Consider the following 16,944-nt stretch of genomic DNA (forward strand, 5'->3'; position numbering starts at 1 on the left):
CGTATATAAGATATCTTGAGTAGGCAAATTCATAGAGATAGAAAGTAGATTAGAAGTAGTCAGAAGGCACCTGGGTGGCTTAGTCGGTTAAGTATCTGACAATTGATTTCAGCTCAGGCCATGATCTCAGGGTTCTGAGATTGAGCCCCATGTTGGGCTCCATACTGTGTGTGGAACCTGCTTGGGATTCTCAACCCCCTTCCCCCTCAGCCCCCCCCCCCCCCAAAGAAGTGATTAGTGGCTGAGGAGAACGGAAATGGAGCATTATTAGGTAAAGGGTATAGCATTTCTGTTGGAGGTGATGAAAATATTTTGGGAATAGTGGTGAAAGTTGTACAACATTATGAATATAATTAATGCTGTTGAATTAAAAATGGTTAAAATGGCAAATTTAATGTTACATATATTTTACCCCAATTAAAAACATACATAGTTCATGTAATTTAAAAAAAGATACTGACATCACCACCCTTAGGCACATATGTTCCAACATGTGGTTGTATGCAAACATGTTGTCTTTCTTTTTTTTTTTTTTTCTAAATTATTTTTATTAACATATAATGTATTATGTGCCCCAGGGGTACAGGTCTGTGAATCATCAGTCTTACACATTTCACAGCACTCACCATAGCACATACCCTCCCCAGTGTCTATAACCCCACCACCCTCTCCCAACCCCCCTCCCCCCAGCAACCCTCAGTTTGTTTTGTGAGATTAAGAGTCTCTTATGGTTTGTCTCCCTCCAGATCCCATCTTGTTTCATTTTTTCCTTCCCTACCCCCCAAACCCCCTCACTATATCTTCTATGTTTATCGGCCTTACCTTCACAATATAACACGGATTTCTTGGAAGTCAGGAACCCGTCTTTACAGAAAATATCTTTTAAGAAATGGCTTTTAAATATCCTTTAACAAACAGAGGTTTGGAGTAGGTTGTTTTTGCAATTGCTGAAACTTTAGGAGAGCATTTGATATTTTACGTGAATGTTAATATACTCAGCCTTGACAAAGTGATATGAAGCTGTTTTGGAACATAATTTGGTATTTCTGACCGACTATTTAGGAATTGTGCATATTAACCCTGATACCTTTGGAAGGAAAGCCAAATAACCCAGCCAAGTGTGCTTTAAGTTTTTTCTTTTGCTGTTTTCAACAAAGGGCTTGGATAATTAGGCTGATTACAACCTATGGATGGGAGTCCTACGTACTATTTTCCCTAAATCCTCCTTAAAGGAAAAAAAAAATTTTCTATACTTTGTCCAAACATAAATAATTTTACTCTTCTAGGAGTTAAGGTGTATTTCTTCATCTTTTAAGATCCTACGGAAATGCTAAAAAATAAAATTGGTAATGATGACAAACTAATAGTTTATACTGCAGTGTGTTTAATGTACATGTAAATATGTGAAATCGAAACCTCTTCAAATCTAGACTGTTTTATTGCTGAGTGCCAGGATATTTTTTGAAAATAACCGAGATGTAGATGTGAGAAGATGTTAGCTCATATTTACTGTTACTCATCTTGTGTAAATTTCGGTTGTCTCATTCACTGTCAGCCTTGAGGTTTGTATTTGGAATCCACCCAGCAAACTAGTCAGGAGTGATGATGTGATGAATGCTAAAAAGGTTATTGAAAACTCAATTCCTCATGGGGCGCCTGGGTGGCTTCCTCAGTTAAGCCTCTGCCTTCAATTTAGGGCATGATGGGGGTGGGGTGCTGGGATTGAACCCTGCATGGGCTCCCTGCTCAGTGGGGAGTGTGCTTCTCCCCCTGCCCCTCTTCCTCCCCATGTGCTCTCTTTCTCTTGCTCTCAGATAAATAAAATAAAATAAAATAAGAAAACTAAATTTCTCTTGTATGACTATTCCAGAGGTCAAAATTAGAAAACACTGTTAGTTTCACCTTCATTATACTTTTTTTGGAAGGTGCTTTGGCCACACGGTGAAAGTGCTTTCTAACAGATTTTCATATTCCTCCAAACATGGACAGTAAATGTGATCTAGGCAGTTTCATCTCAATTTTTACTGTGTATTTGAATTACCTGAAGATCTTGATAAAATGCAGGTTCGGACTGGGGGGATGGACATGGGTGGTGAGATTCTGCATTTCTAGTAAGCTCTTAGATGCCTGGTCTGTGGACTGCAATTTTGAGCAGCAATGCTCTGGGTGGAAACTTATTTCAAATATCTGATTTTGATGTGCTGTTAAAATTGGCTGCCCTCCAGGGCTGCTAGATAAAATACAGAGTGCTTGCTCAAGACGTCCCATTTACTATTTTACACATACGTGTACTACAAAATAATTCATTTATCTGAAATTTAATTTTCACTGGACTGGACACCAGATAGATAGATATAAACATACCCCAAATCTGGCAATTCTAAAATGTGATCTTAATAATTTCTGAATACAGTTAAATGTCAGCATATTATTAGATTTAAAATAATATGATTATTTTCAGAGAAAGGATGCAGAATTAGTTTTATTTCAGACTTTTTTTTTTCTTTTTTTGAGAGAGAAAGAGAGAGAGAGATCATGATTAAGCAGGAGAGGGGAAGTGGGAGAGGGAGAGAGAGAATCTTGAGCAGGCTCCATACTCAGTAGCATAGAGCCAGACACAGGACTCTATCTCAAGACTGTGAGATCATGACCTGAACCGAAATCAACAGTTGGACACTTAATTGCCTGAGCCACTCAGTTGCCCCTCTGACTTGTTTTTTCAGTACTTATTTAGATATTTTGCTCAGAGGCTTTTCAGTACAATCAAATATGGTAACATGACTGTACCCCCTCCAGTATCTAGGAAATTCTTGGAAAAAGAGTGAAATCTGTACATTCTAAAATATATCTGAAAGCACAGAAGTACCTATTATCAGTATTTTCAGTTGAACACTTGAAATAATAAGATGTTAATATGATAGATTTGAATTTAGACAATCTTTATAGTTTTTTCTTGTTATCTCTTCGAGTTGGTATTGTGTACTCCTGGTACTTTCAAATCCTGTATATAATGGTCTTTCATTTTCTTCAAGTGTATGTAAGAAAATGTAAATGCTTTTCTTTGTTTTTGCAGATTCTTTACAGAGTTGGAAGCAAGACATCAGAGTAATATCTTCATAGATGACATAAGTGACATTGTGGAAAAGCACACAGCCTCCACATTTGACCCATATGTGAAATACTGCACAAACGAAGTCTACCAACAACGCACACTACAGAAATTGTTGTAAGAGATGTTATTGAATGTTACGGTGAATAGCCTAACCTCGTTTTAATTAGGTCACATTGATTGAAATTAATTGATCTCTTACATCGTATTTAGAAATGCCTTCTGATGAGCTGTTTCCCAGTACTGCTTTCAGGGTGAGGGTGTTTGAATAGAAAAATCTGGTCTGTGGACAACTTTCTCTCTAAAGCAATTATGAAATTATGGCTTCTGTTACCGTTTTCCTTGTTGTTGTTTTAAATTGCTGTAAGACACAGAGTGACCATTATTCTAATCTTCCATTTTCCAAGCCATTAACTGGCCATTGAGTAGTTTGCCTGAGGCCAAGAGAGTATTTGAGTTGAACTAGTGCCTAGGATCCAGATTCTCTGCTCTTCTAATCTTCCTCCATTCAGGAGACAACACCATTAATTTTTTTTTAATAGGAATTGCTGATTTTCCCCTTCTGGGGACTTAGAAGTGAAGAGAGAAGGGAAGGTCTGAAGGAAAGCAAAAGAGACAAATGTTCTTAAAGACTTTAATTTGTGCAACAAAAAAGAATGATGCTTTAAAAATCCTTCCTCACCTTTTCCCCTTTGTCCTATTTAGGTTACTGAGAGTTTTGATATGATGTATATGTGTTTAGCCTTAAAAGTCAGTGATTGTCCTTAATGTCTTGTTTTATTTCTGAAGACTCTGCTTATCTCACATAGCTCTCTGTTTTCTAGGACAGTGTGAATTGCCATAAACTCAGTTTGGGGGCTGAAGGCTATTATCAATCACCCCCCCTCCCCATGGGTTGTGACATTTACGACCACAGCGTGGAGCTCTGGTCAGCTGCTACGCAATGTGTGAGCCCCTGTGGAGGGATTGGGGTTGGTGCAGAGAGAAACAGTGCACTGAAGTTTCCAAGTCCTTGGGAAGGGCTGATTGTGCCCCTTCTTCTCTCTCCACAACCTCATGAAACTCTTGTGTGGGCAGGGGGGAAAACCAACAGCTGGCAACCCCAAATGAGGTTTTTAAGTGCAAAACCAGTGTTGTTGGCACTGTTGACATTTGGTCTGGATAAGCCTTTGCTGTGGGTGCTGTCCTGTGCTTTGTAGCAGGTTTGATAGCATCTCTGGCCTCTGTGCACAAGATGCCCCTCACTCCAGTTGTGACAACCAAAGATGTTTCTAGATGTTGCCAGATGTTCTTAACAGCATAATCTCACCCCTTGCTTTTCTTAATCCCACACCTGTTCAGGAATCGCTGGTAACTGTAGAAGATGCAAATTACATATTTGAAAACAAAGCCTTGAGTTAGAGCTAAATTTCATTTTGTTTTCACCTTATTTTTCCGTATTTAGGAATGGTGACTAGGTACTCCTGTAACTTGATACCATTGCCTCTTCATTTGTTTACTTCCCACTTCTGTAAATTTCTAGCTCATACGTTTCTCATTGTTCATATTGATATCTTTAATGCCTATCTTATATCCAGTCGTTACTATAAAAGGTAGACAGGCCATCTGTCTCTATCATCGTTTGTTGATTTATATATTAAAAGATCCAATATATGAATTTATCAGAACATTTTATACAGGCATACCTAGTTTCGTTGTGCTTCACTTACCTCACCTTTAACAGAAGGTTGGTGGCAACTCTGCGTCGAACAAGTCTGTCGGCGCCATTTTTCCAACAACGTTTACTCACTTGGTGTCCCTGTCACATTTTAGTACTTCTCACAATATTTCAGACATTTTCATTATTATCATAGTTGTTACAGTGATCTGTGGTCAATGATTATGACTCACTGAGAGCTCAGGTGATGTTAGCATTTTTTAGTCACAAAGTGTGTTTTAATTAAGGTATGTGCATTGTTTTTAAGACATAATGCTCTTGCACATTTCAAAGACTGCATGACTTTTATACACACTGGGAAACCAAAAAATTCCCTTGACTTGCTTTATTGCAATATTTGCTTTATCGTAGTGGTCTGGAACCAAATCCACCATATCTTTGAGGTAGGCCTGGGATATGTTTTTACTTCTTAACTTGAGGAGGAAGTATTTTGAGTTTCTTCTTTCTTTGTTTCTTTTCAGAGCCACTAACCCATCTTTTAAGGAAGTACTGTCACGAATTGAGTCCCACGAAGACTGCAGGAACTTACCCATGATCTCCTTCCTCATTCTCCCCATGCAGAGGGTGACTCGCCTGCCCCTGCTGATGGACGTAAGACATGATCTAATGGCTCTTCCTTTGTGGGTAGCTGTGCTGCTATCAATCTGGTTAAGAAAATTATTCTTATTTCACTTAAATCAATGTACTATAGCTCTTCTTCAAATTCCTCCAACTAAATTTAAGTGTTGGAAAGTCTCACTGTGTCTAGTATCTTTGGAAATTACCTTCAACTTAGGCTTGTGTGGGCGCTCTGAAGATTTCAGATTACATCACTCACTTAACATTTTTTGAAATGGGAAAAATAATCGGCTTATTGAAGACAAGGGGCTTGGATTCCGTTTCCAGCTGAGCCATTAGGCATGTGAGCTTGGGCAAGTCACTTAACATCTTCACTTTTCTCAGATTAATCACCAAGATCCCATCCCTGGAGGGTTCCCAGAGGCTGTGGTGCTTCTGCTGCACGTGGGGATGAGACACTCTTCAGCACTAGAAAGGGTTGCTCAGTTGTTGAGCCTCTGCCTTCAGCTCAGGTCATGATCTTGGGGTCCTGGGATTGAGCCCCGCATCTGGCTCCCTGCTTGGCAGGAAGCCTGCTTCTCCCTCTCCAACCCCCACCCCCCCCCGCCCGCCGCTTATGTTCGCTCTCTTGCTGTGTTTCTGTCAAATGAATAAATAAAAATCTTAAAAAAAAGAAAAAAAAAAGAAGACATGCACTTGCCCTCATTTTCTATTGTACAAAGGAGGGTGAGGAAAGGCCAGTGTCCTTATTTTAGGAAACATTCATGAAGAAAACAAGGATTTGATTTTGAATGGTGGCAAGACATGCCTGGGGGCGTCGAGTAGAGACTGTCTGGTCTGAAATGCAGCTGGGAGGACAGCCCACAGCAGCAAAGATTGAGAGAAGAACCAGGTGGCCCGGCACAGCTCCCATCCGGCTGGTGGGCCAAATTGTGTCTTTTTGATCAAGTTAAAATATTTTGCCGTAGTTTTGCTTTAAAATTGGATCGTGATGTAAATGTCAGTTTTAATGTATTTGATTTTTGCATGTCAAAACACAGGATAAAAATACAGCAAAGAATTATGATTGAGTAAGGTTACAAGATAAATTCCATTTTCCATATTCCGTTATAAATTCACAAAGATTTCCTTAAAGCACTGACATTTTGCAGTGAGTAAAAGCATGTGATCCCAGTCACTTTGTTGGCTCTGCTGGCTGGTTGGGGGTGGGGGGCTGGTTGTTCCAGGATTCCCAACACCCCGCTGCTCTCCAGCTTCATCTCAGTTTACTACCTTCTATGTTTCCTTTGTGATTTTGGAACTTCTCTCCTTGTTAATATTGGGAAACTTGCAGAATTTTGAAAACTTAGTTCTCTGATTTTTTTTAAAATTTTATTTATTTGACAGACAGAGATCACAAGTAGGCAGAGAGGCAGGCAGGGAGAGAGGAGGAAGCAGGCTTCCCGCCGAGCAGAGAGCCTGATGTGGGGCTCGATCCCAGGACCCTGAGATCATGACCTGAGCCGAAGGCAGAGGCTTTAACCCACTGAGCCACCCAAGTGCCCCTGATTTTATTTTATTTTTTTTTTAAATCACATTTCTCATGTTTAAGGATAGAATGCAGCCAGGTTATCAAAACCAATTTTGCCTTAAAAAAGGTTTATTTGGGTGCCTGGGTGGCCCAGTGGGTTAAGCAGCTGCCTTCGGCTCAGGTCATGATCTCAGGGTCTTGGGATCGAGTCCCGCATCAGGCTCTCTGCTCAGCAGGGAGCCTGCTTCCCTCTCTCTCTCTCTCTGCCTGCCTCTCCGTCTACTTGTAATCTCTCTCTGTCAAATAAATAATCTTAAAAAAAAAAAAAAGGTTTATTTGTAGGTTCCCTCCACACTTGTTCCCTGACTTTCCCACTCTGCATCTTTGTTCACGTTGTCGTTGGCTATCCCTTCTCAGCTTTGTGACTAAAACAAACATGTCTTTCAGGCACTAGTTCTAATGATCCTTCTTTCACGAAGCCTTCCTCAGTGCCCTTCTGAGCAGATTGTCTTTTTCCCCATCTGAACACTCACAGCACCTTGAGAGAAGGGACTCTGATAAGGTAAACTTGGTGTGTGAGAAACCATTTGGCTTTTGGAGAAAGACGGATCTGGGCACAAATTCTGGCTCTCCCACTCACAGTATGATCGCTGGCAAACTGCCTAATTTCATCTGAAGCATAAGTGTAATAAGTTCTTGAGGGATTGGCATGGAAATGAACGAAGTAGTAAATGTTAAGCCTGACAATAATAGACAATCAGTGTTTCTTAACTAAATTCATGTATGTAGTGTTCAGACTTGTCCTGAGTCATGTAAATATGGTGAATTTTTCGAAGATACATTTGAGGAGCAGCTACTGTACTTTCTTCTATAAGATTTTATCAGCGGTAAAAAGTCACTAAAAAGTTTATTTTATGAGATTTCTAACACTTTCATAAAAATATGAAACTTTGATCTAGAGAAATACTATTTCAAATTTTGCTATTTTTTAAAAATGAGAAATGGGTACATTTCTTGCAATGTTATGAATGTTTAGGGTTCTTTTTCTTCCGATAATGTATTTTAGCCGTATTTCTTTAGATTCTGTTTTTGCTGTGATCTCTCAGCCTTCTGTATTTTCTCTGTTTAATTTTGAGAAAATTGCCTGAATAGATTGGGACTCATAGAATCTAACATACTGTATTGTACCATGTTGGAGGTTAATGCTGTGAATGGCCAGTGGGCTCAAAAGTTTTTGGGTCAGAGACACTTCTGAGATTGTGAATAAAGCTAGAGTCATTCTCCCTAGAAAATTCGGTATACACAAAATTTTACGTAAAATTGAAGTGTGCAAAGACAGCTTAGGACTCAGGATGCCAGCTTTTAGGGACATAAACCAGTATTTTTCATACTGCTTCTATGCACATTAGTGGGTTGTGAAATTGATTTTTGAACCATAAACAGTATTTATTTAAAAAGTGGAACAGAGGGATACCTGGGTGGCTCAGTCCATTGAGCATCTGCCTTCAGCTCATTGGGGAGCCTGCTTCTCCCTTTCCTCCCTGGTCCTGCTCTCTCAATATCTCTGCTGCTATCTGTGTCTCTTTCTCTCAGTAAATAAATATAATATTTTAAAAAGTGAAATAGAATAGAATGTATGGAAAGTGATATATACACAGTTCATAATGTGATTAAATATTATTTTATAAAAGACCTTTTTTCATTTTTATGTTCATGTGTCCTGGTTGCTAATGTAAATGGATCTCTTATAGTGGATCATAGTAAAAAATGTGAGAACCATTGACAAAAGTCCACAGATGGGACACTCTGCTTCTCACATAGTATTATGTAACAATCCTGAAACCTGACTTCCAGATTTGTATGTCTGGTACTAATGTACATTTAAGGTACCAGTTCCGAACTTACCTTCCATCTCTGTTTGATTCCTATTGCTGTAATCAGTTTCCCCAAATGTGAGAATCTGGCCACCTGGGCAGAATCTAAATGTACTTAAAGCATCATCTCTTCAATTTTGCTTCATTTGGAGAGTTAGTTAAACGTGTTGAGATGAACATTTTTAACAATTGAAATGATTCCATTGGCTTTGAATGGATATGGTTTCAAAAATTATTTGTATTCCCATTTACCTTGAATTAACCCTCTTTGAAGTCAATTTTAGCATTATAAAAATTGCAGTATAGCTATATCAAGAGAAAGAGAAGATCCAGCGGCCTGTTTTTCTTGATCTTTTTATTCAGTGATATTATCTACAAACATAGTTACTTTGAGTAACTTGCCCATAGTCAAATAGCTAGTAAGGGACAGAACTTGGATTTGAAACCTGGTTCCTCCACCTCTGAAGTCCATTCTCTTATTTAATCATTCCCTGGATTTACTTAGATCCTGTGCATTTAAAGACTGTTTCCTAGTTTTGTCATCAGATTTTAATGTAATCTTTATAGTCTTCCATAATGTAGTGTTCAGCATTGTTAAGTTTGCTATGAATAAGAGGATGTGGCTGGACCTTGATTTTATTTTACTTAATAAAATAAATTGATTTTTTTTTCTTTTCTTTTGCTTCACTGCAGACTATCTGTCAGAAAACACCGAAGGACTCTCCAAAGTATGAGGTCTGCAAAAGAGCCCTAAAGGAAGTGAGCAAGGTAACTGTTGAAAGCTACCTCGTCCCTCAGTAAACCCTTCAGTTTCTCAGAAGAGCACATATCTGGGTTTGATGCTGAGCATTGGGAGTTCTCAAAGCCATTCACATGGCATTCTTTAGGGAGCTGAGAAACAAAATAATGTTTGCTGTTCTCAAATGAAGTGAGTATTTTTATTGTTTTACATGGTGTTGCTGTAAGGGCCAATATAGATCTCATTTTCTTTTGGTGTCTGGATAGTCGTTTATTCATTCTTTCATTCATTAAACAGTTGTTTACTGAGTATCAACTACTGTGCCAGGCATGATGCCAGCCCCTGAAAATACAGTGATGTAGACTAGACGTAAGACAGTTGTGGTTAATGTCCTCATGCAACGTGCTGTATAAAGACGAAATCAGGTATTAAGTAAGAATTACAATAAAGAATGGGGAGTAACACGGTAGAGAAGGACACAGTGATGTTTTAGCTGAAACCTAAAGCAAGCTGAGTTCTGAACAAGGGCTTGGTGGGGAAAACAGTGTCTTGGGTATGTGTAGAAACCCAAAGGCAAGAAAAATATTTGGGGCATTTGAAGAACTGACATGTTCTTCATGTGGCTATAGAGCCCAGTCTAGGAAAGAATACTGGGAGGCCAATGTTAGGGAAGTGTGGACCTTGTCTTACGACGATGCAGAAGGTATAAATTCATGTGTTATAGTGGTGGCAGTGGGGGTGAGACCAGTTGTGAGGCTTTTGTATTGATTAGGCTAGAGGTGACAGTGGCCTTTATGGATGTATAGTAGGATGTAGAGAAGCGATGTATAATATTGGGAAGGTGCGCACAGAGATTGATTGGGTAAGTGTATTTAAGATCATGGAATATCAAGGAGTCAAGGAGTATGGTTGCTGGCTTGGGCAGCTAGATGGATGCTCTTATTTACCTTCACAATAGAAATATAGGGAGAAGTTGATGGGTTCCATTTTGGATATGTGACAATAAAAGTTCTTATAGAGTATTCAAGTTGGCTGAATAAACAGGCCAGGAGCTCATTGGAGAGACTGGAATTGGAGACGTGGATTTGGGAATCATGGGCGTGTGATGATTTCTGAAGCCGGGAGAGTAGATGAGATTACCCAGAAAGAGTGTATAAAGTAAGAAGAGTAGTGAGTCTGAGACACAACCATGAAGACCACCACCATCATTCATCTTGTTTAGGGAAAATGTACCCAAGAGAAGACTTAAAAAACGAAACATACCAGAGAAGGAGGAAGACCATAATGGCCTGGCGAATGGCAGATGATTTGGTGGAAGGATAGTGAGCCCAGTTGAGTGCTCCTGAAAGATAAAGTGAATAATGAGTGAAGTGTTTATGGGTTTATCATCAGGCGAGTTGTGTCCTGGCGCTGGTGGGCATGGAAGCTGGATTGCCGGGTGTTAAGGAATGAGTGGGAGATGTGGAGATGCTGCTGGCCAGCAAATGTAGCTGCTGTTTCAACACTGGGGCTGTGCATGGAGAGAGAGCTGCAGCTAAAAGGGAAGTGTGGGAATGTCTTTTTGTTTGTCCAAAGATTAGAGAAAACGTGGGTACATTTCAATGCCAATAGAAATGTTGAGCTGAGACCAAGCAGTAGGTGTAGCAGTCAATGAAGATACTGTGTGAGCTAGGCAGAGGGGGACAGAGACAATGGTAGCACCAGAAGTTTCCCAAACCACTTGTAGCTACCACACCACATTCATGTCTGGCACTTTTTTTTTTTTTTTAAAGATTTTATTTATTTATTTGACAGAGAGAGAGATCACAAGTAGGCATAGAGACAGGCAGAGAGAGAGGGGGGAAGCAGGCTTCCAGCCGAACAGAGAGCCCGATCCCAGGACCCTGAGATCATGACATGAGCTGAAGGCAGAGACTTAACCCACTGAGCCACCCAGGTTCCCCAAGTCTGGTACATTTTTGCGCCAGTTTCTGTGAGGTAGTTTTTCTTTCTTTCTCTCTTTCTTTCTTTCAAGACTTATTTATTTTAGACTGAAAGTGAGTTGGAGGGATGGCGGGAGAGGGAGAGAGAATGCTCCTGCAGACTCCTTGCTGAGCATGGAGCCCAACGTGGGGACTCAATCCCAAGACCCTGAGATCACGACACGAGCCGAAATCAAGAGTCGGCTGCTTGACCGAGTGAGCCACCCAGTGCCCCTGTACTGTTACTTTTGATCAACTCTGAGGTGACTCTGTTTTACGTATTCTCATCCTTGCCAATAGTACCTACAAAATCATGGGTTTGGTGAGTTAGTTATTATTCTAATATACATTTTTAAAAAGATTTTATTTATTTATTTATTTATTTGTCAGAGAGAGAGAGAGAGAGAGAGAGAGAGAGCGAGCGCACAAGCAGGCAGAGAGGCAGGCAGAGGCAGAGGGAGAAGCAGGCTCCCTGCCCAGCAAGGAGCCCGATGTGGGATTGGATCCCAGGACCCTGAGATCATGACCTGAGCCAAAGGCAGCGGCTTAACCCACTGAGCCACCCAGGCATCCCCTAATATACATCTTTATATTAAAAGTAAGTTTATCTGTGTCTTAGTTCATTCAGGCTGCTGTAACAAAATACCATAGACCGGGTGGCTTATAAGCGACAGAAATTTATTTCTCCTAGTCCTGGTGGTTGAAGAGTCCAAGGTCAAGGTCGGGTGAGGGGTCCTTTGGTGGGCGGCAGATTTTTTCTTAGAGCCTTATGGTAAAGGGGCTGAGGGCTTGGTAGAGCCTCTTTTATAACATTAACCATATCATTAGGGCTCTATCCTCATGCCTTTTTTTTTTTTTTTAAAGATTTTATTTATTTATATGACAGAGAGAGACACAGCGAGAGAGGGAACACAAGCAGGGGGAGTGGAAGAGAGAGAAGCAGGCTCCCTGCTAAGCAGGGAGCCCGATGTGGGGCTTGATCCCAGGACCCTGGGATCATGACCTGAGCTGAAGGCAGACACTTAACAACTGAGCCACCCAGGTGCCCCTACCCTCATGACTTTTAAAGCACCTCCCAAAGAACCCACTTCCGAATACCATCATCTTTGGGGTTTAGGATTTCACTATATGAATTGGAGGGATACAAAAATGAAACCATAACAATCTGTCAACTGCTAAAATTCACCTCTTGCCCCATCAGTGGTGTGCACATCCCACTTCGGGAAACACTAAGTGAAGAAACAGCCTGACAAATGTGAGGTGACCTTAGGTCCCACCACCAGTGGGTCTCTCCTCCAGGACCCCGCATCCTGTGCTGCCTTCCTGGAGGCGGTAGGTGGAGGGTCTTTAGGAGACGCTACTAATGAACTTCTAGCATTGAACTTGGAAGAAATTTTGTCAGATTTTACTTGGTTGTTACTGAGAAGCTGAAAAAGAATTCACACAGACGAGGAAAGAGGAAGGCTGTAGTAATTGTTGAATTGAGCTAGGAATGATATTTAGTGTTTTTCAAGAATTTCACACTGCAGTTAAACCACTACATTCCTTCAGGCATCTCTTGTTCACTGGATTTGACACTGGTAGTTGTAGGAAATGTGGGCAAAAATGTAATGCATCAGTGAATTGCCTTAATCTGATACTATAAGCATATAAAAGGCTCTCTGTGAAGAAATGCCCTTCTAGTGACTTGTTTTCTCTGCATTTCTTTCTCTCTCTTGAGCACAAGTTATGAACATCAGAATTATTTCTCGAGTCTCTTAGTGGTGTATGGTAACTAAAACCACTAATACAGCCAACTTAGGAATTAACTTCTTTTTCATTTGTCAAGGTTTCTGATGGGGTTTAAAGATTCTGGGAGAACAGTATCAGTACCTTCAACAAAAAGAGTGTATAAATAGAGCATTTGTTGTTCAAAATTAAAATGCAGAATTTCACTTGTTTGCTTTAGCTGAAAAGAAAAGAAAGTAGGAGTGTCTCTAGATAGTTACTCATTCTTGGAAAAAATGAGTAATATCTTTTCTGGTAATTAAAATGCTAATGAAATTTATTTGCATAGTATGAATAATATGTCACTGAAATTCTTCATACACATTGCTGAAGTGAATGTAAGTACTTACTGAATTTGGGGCCTTGGAAAGACTTACTGGCCTCATCGAACAACTCAAAAACAAGAAAGATGTTTCTGTTAAATAAAAATGTGTTTACTTCCCGATTTTCTGTTCACATGCTGGGGTGGAGCTACGGGGTGGGCGATTGCCAGGGAATCTCAAGTTCATCTGGTGCAGAGTGGCGTCTGAGGTTCAAGGAGTGGGAGGTTGGAGGGTGGGTGCCAGGGAAGTCTTTTCCTGCCCTCTTGCATTTACTCTCCTGAAGGGACTAACTGCTTTCATTCTCTCCTCATAAAAATGCTACTTCTGTTTGGAGATCTGTTAAGTTATAAGCTTTTCTCCCGGTAGTGAAATAGCCAATTCTCTTTAATCTTCTTCTGTAGCTTACTGGTTCCACCATTTGCAGAAAGGTAGGCATACATATTTGTTCCCCTGGAAAGATCCCTAAGCTATATCGTTACGCGAGGAACATTAAGTTGCAGAGCAATACAGATGGTGTAATGACATCTAGATAATCAAGTGTGTTGATGCTCGTAGCTATGTTACCGGTGTATAGTTACCAGTGTATAGAAATAGTCCCAGAATCATACACATTGAACTTTGAACTGTGTGGAAGGGAAAGATTCACAAGGTTTCTGTTTTCACTCTAAGTACTGCTTTAAGCTTTACAAAGGTATACTCTGAAAATAAACTAGTAACTGTACATTATAGAAAACTTGGAAAATTTAGGTAAGAGAAAATAAAATATATTGGTACTTTTGTCAAAAGTAATGACTGTTGGGTCACTTGGGTGACTTATTTGGTTAAGCATCTGCCTTTAGTTCAGGTCATGATCCCACGGTCCTGGGATAGAGCCTGACATTGGCCTCCCTGCTCAGCAGGGAGTCTGCTTCTCCCTCTCCACACCTTACCCCCTCCCTCCACCACAGCCCCATGCTCTCTCTTGCTATCTCTCTCTCAAATAAATAAATAAAATCTTTTTTTTTTTTTTAAGATTTTTTATTTATTTATTTGACAGAGAGAGATCTCAAGTAGACGGAGAGGCAGGCAGAGAGAGAGAGAGAGGGAAGCAGGCTTCTTGCTGATCAGAGAGCCCGATGTGGGACTCGATCCCAGGACCCTGAGATCATGACCTGAGCCGAAGGCAGCGGCCTAACCCACTGAGCCACCCAGGCGCCCAATAAATAAAATCTTAAAGAAAAAAAAGAGTAATGACTGTTGTCATTCTACTACGTATACTTCCAATGGGATGTCTAATCCAATACCAATATATGGTATAAACGTACCCAGAAAAATTGATTCTTATGGTACCCCTTTCACTTACTATTCTACTAGTACTGCCTGGAACATTGTCTTACATAAATGTGCTCATCTCATTATTTCTAAAGACCAGTTTCTAGAAGTGGGGTTATTGGGACAAAATTTAGGTATTTTTAAAGGCCCCCAAGTGCCTTCAAGAAAGGTTGCTCCCAAGTCCATGGCCACCAAAAGATATGTAAATGTCTTTCTGCACACTTCCCAGCATCAAATATTCATTTAATCTTTGTGAATGTGGGGTGCCTGGGTGGCTCAGTGGGTTAAAGCCTCTCTGCCTTTGGCTCGGGTCATGATCTCAGAGTCCTGGGATTGAGCCCCGGGTTGGGCTCTCTGCTTAGCAGGGAGCCTGCTTCCCCTCCTCCTTGTGATCTCTGTCTTTCAAATAAATAAACTCTTGAAAAAAAAAATCTTTGTGAATGCAATAGATTGAAAATATTTTAAATTTATATTTCTTTGTTAGAAGGTTTGAGCTTTTTTTTTTTTAAATAAATTTGGCTTAAAAAAAAAGTTAGAGAGTTGAATTTAATAAAGCTTTGACAGCTGCCGAAGGAAGGCATTATTTTAATATGCTGAGCCTGATTTTAATAAAAACACCGGAGCACACATTTGCAAACGAGTTCTTCTCCCTTTGAAATGGTCATTAAAATGGGCTCCACTGATGAGGCCATTGCTTAAGACATTTGGGGAATTTTCTTGTTTTTAATATGCTCTTTGAAACCTTGTCTTCTGTTGTGGTGGCTGACTCCATGGACTTTTGCTGATGAAATTGATATTTGGAAGTTTAGGATGTGAGATGATAACCCAAATTTAGTAATGCCATTTTCCCTTCTCATTTTAAAATAGGATAATTATAAAGGAACTGCTCCTCCACCCTGCCCCCACCCCCCTTTTTTTTAAGTGACTTACAAACTGTCTCTGAAGGCTGTTTAAAAACATTTGCTGCGTGTTCCTTGTGTTTTTAGGTGCTGGGCTGTGGGCACGAGGCTGACATATATGGAAATTTCACAATCTCTGCTCTCCATTCTCTTTTGGAGAGAAACTGTCCCAGATAAGTCCTGAGAGACAGGTAGGGGGTTATAAATCTAGATAAGAAGAAGTCGGTTGGACAGAGTGGATTGAAGGGCGTGTGGGCAGAGGGAATCACACATGCAAAAGGGCAAAGGCAAGATGGAATGTGGTGCTTTGACCAGAAATTTTGTAGGGCTGAGGTCCAGGATAAGAGCAGTTGCCAGATCATGGTGTTGCTAAGACCTAATTCTGAAAGCTCAGGGGAGCCTACTAGGGATTTTATAGCCCAGGCGTTTCATGATCAGATTTGAATTTACAAGCATTGATAGTGTTATCATCAGGATGTGTAAGGGTAGGGTAGGAGCAATGGATGGCAGAGAATAAGTAGGCCAATAATCCAGGGAAGGGGGGGTTTGGGCCCGAGTTCTGGGCACAAGGCAAAGGGAGGGAAATGTTAGAGAGGACAAAGGAGAAGGAGGCGACTGAGAGCAGTGAGTGCCAGGGTTTCGGACTGGGAAGGTGGATGATGCTGGAAGTAGTCACTGACCTAGAGGACACGGGGCCACAGGGAGGGGGTGATGAAGGGGGTGTGTAGGTTTGGTCATTCTCATTTTAGAGTTCGAGCTGCCTGTGGGCCATATAGGTAGTTGGTAGTTGGTGGTAGAACCCAGGGGACAGACCAAGTCCAGGAACATAGTTATGGGAGCTGTGAACATACTCCTCAAGAGAATTTGTGAAAATGTCTGGAGCCACGGCCACCTGGTTAGATTTCCTTTCAGCATACTTAATCCTTTCAGCATACTGCAGTTTCAGATTGCCCCTAACCCTAGGCCGGGTGTTTTCGGCCCTTGTTTGTGACCAGGTGTAGCCATCCGTCCCTGCATCGGTGGACTCTAGGTTCAGACTGAAAGATAAGCTGTAACTGAAGATAGGGGTACCCCCCAAATCTAGAAATCTATTAAGCAATCGGAAATCATTTAAGCGTCCATCAGTAGGGAATTGAACAAACACATTGGGGAAAGCCTGTGATTGTAGCATAAATT

General features: G+C 40.7%; 1 protein-coding gene across 4 annotated transcripts in view; it reads left to right on the plus strand.

Moving 5' to 3' along the window:
• ARHGEF26 (Rho guanine nucleotide exchange factor 26) overlaps positions 1-16,944 on the plus strand; it is a 124,543-nt gene that overhangs the window by 63,695 nt on the left and 43,904 nt on the right. For all 4 annotated transcript variants that reach the window (XM_047728463.1, XM_047728453.1, XM_047728478.1 and 1 more), the window contains 3 exons: positions 3,074-3,226; positions 5,288-5,417; positions 9,462-9,536. In XM_047728463.1, the coding sequence (XP_047584419.1) occupies positions 3,074-3,226; positions 5,288-5,417; positions 9,462-9,536 (358 nt within the window). The remainder of the gene's footprint in view (positions 1-3,073; positions 3,227-5,287; positions 5,418-9,461; positions 9,537-16,944) is intronic.

Source organism: Lutra lutra, chromosome 1 (assembly GCF_902655055.1).
Source record: "Lutra lutra chromosome 1, mLutLut1.2, whole genome shotgun sequence".
In the NCBI taxonomy this organism is placed as follows: Eukaryota; Metazoa; Chordata; class Mammalia; order Carnivora; family Mustelidae; genus Lutra; species Lutra lutra.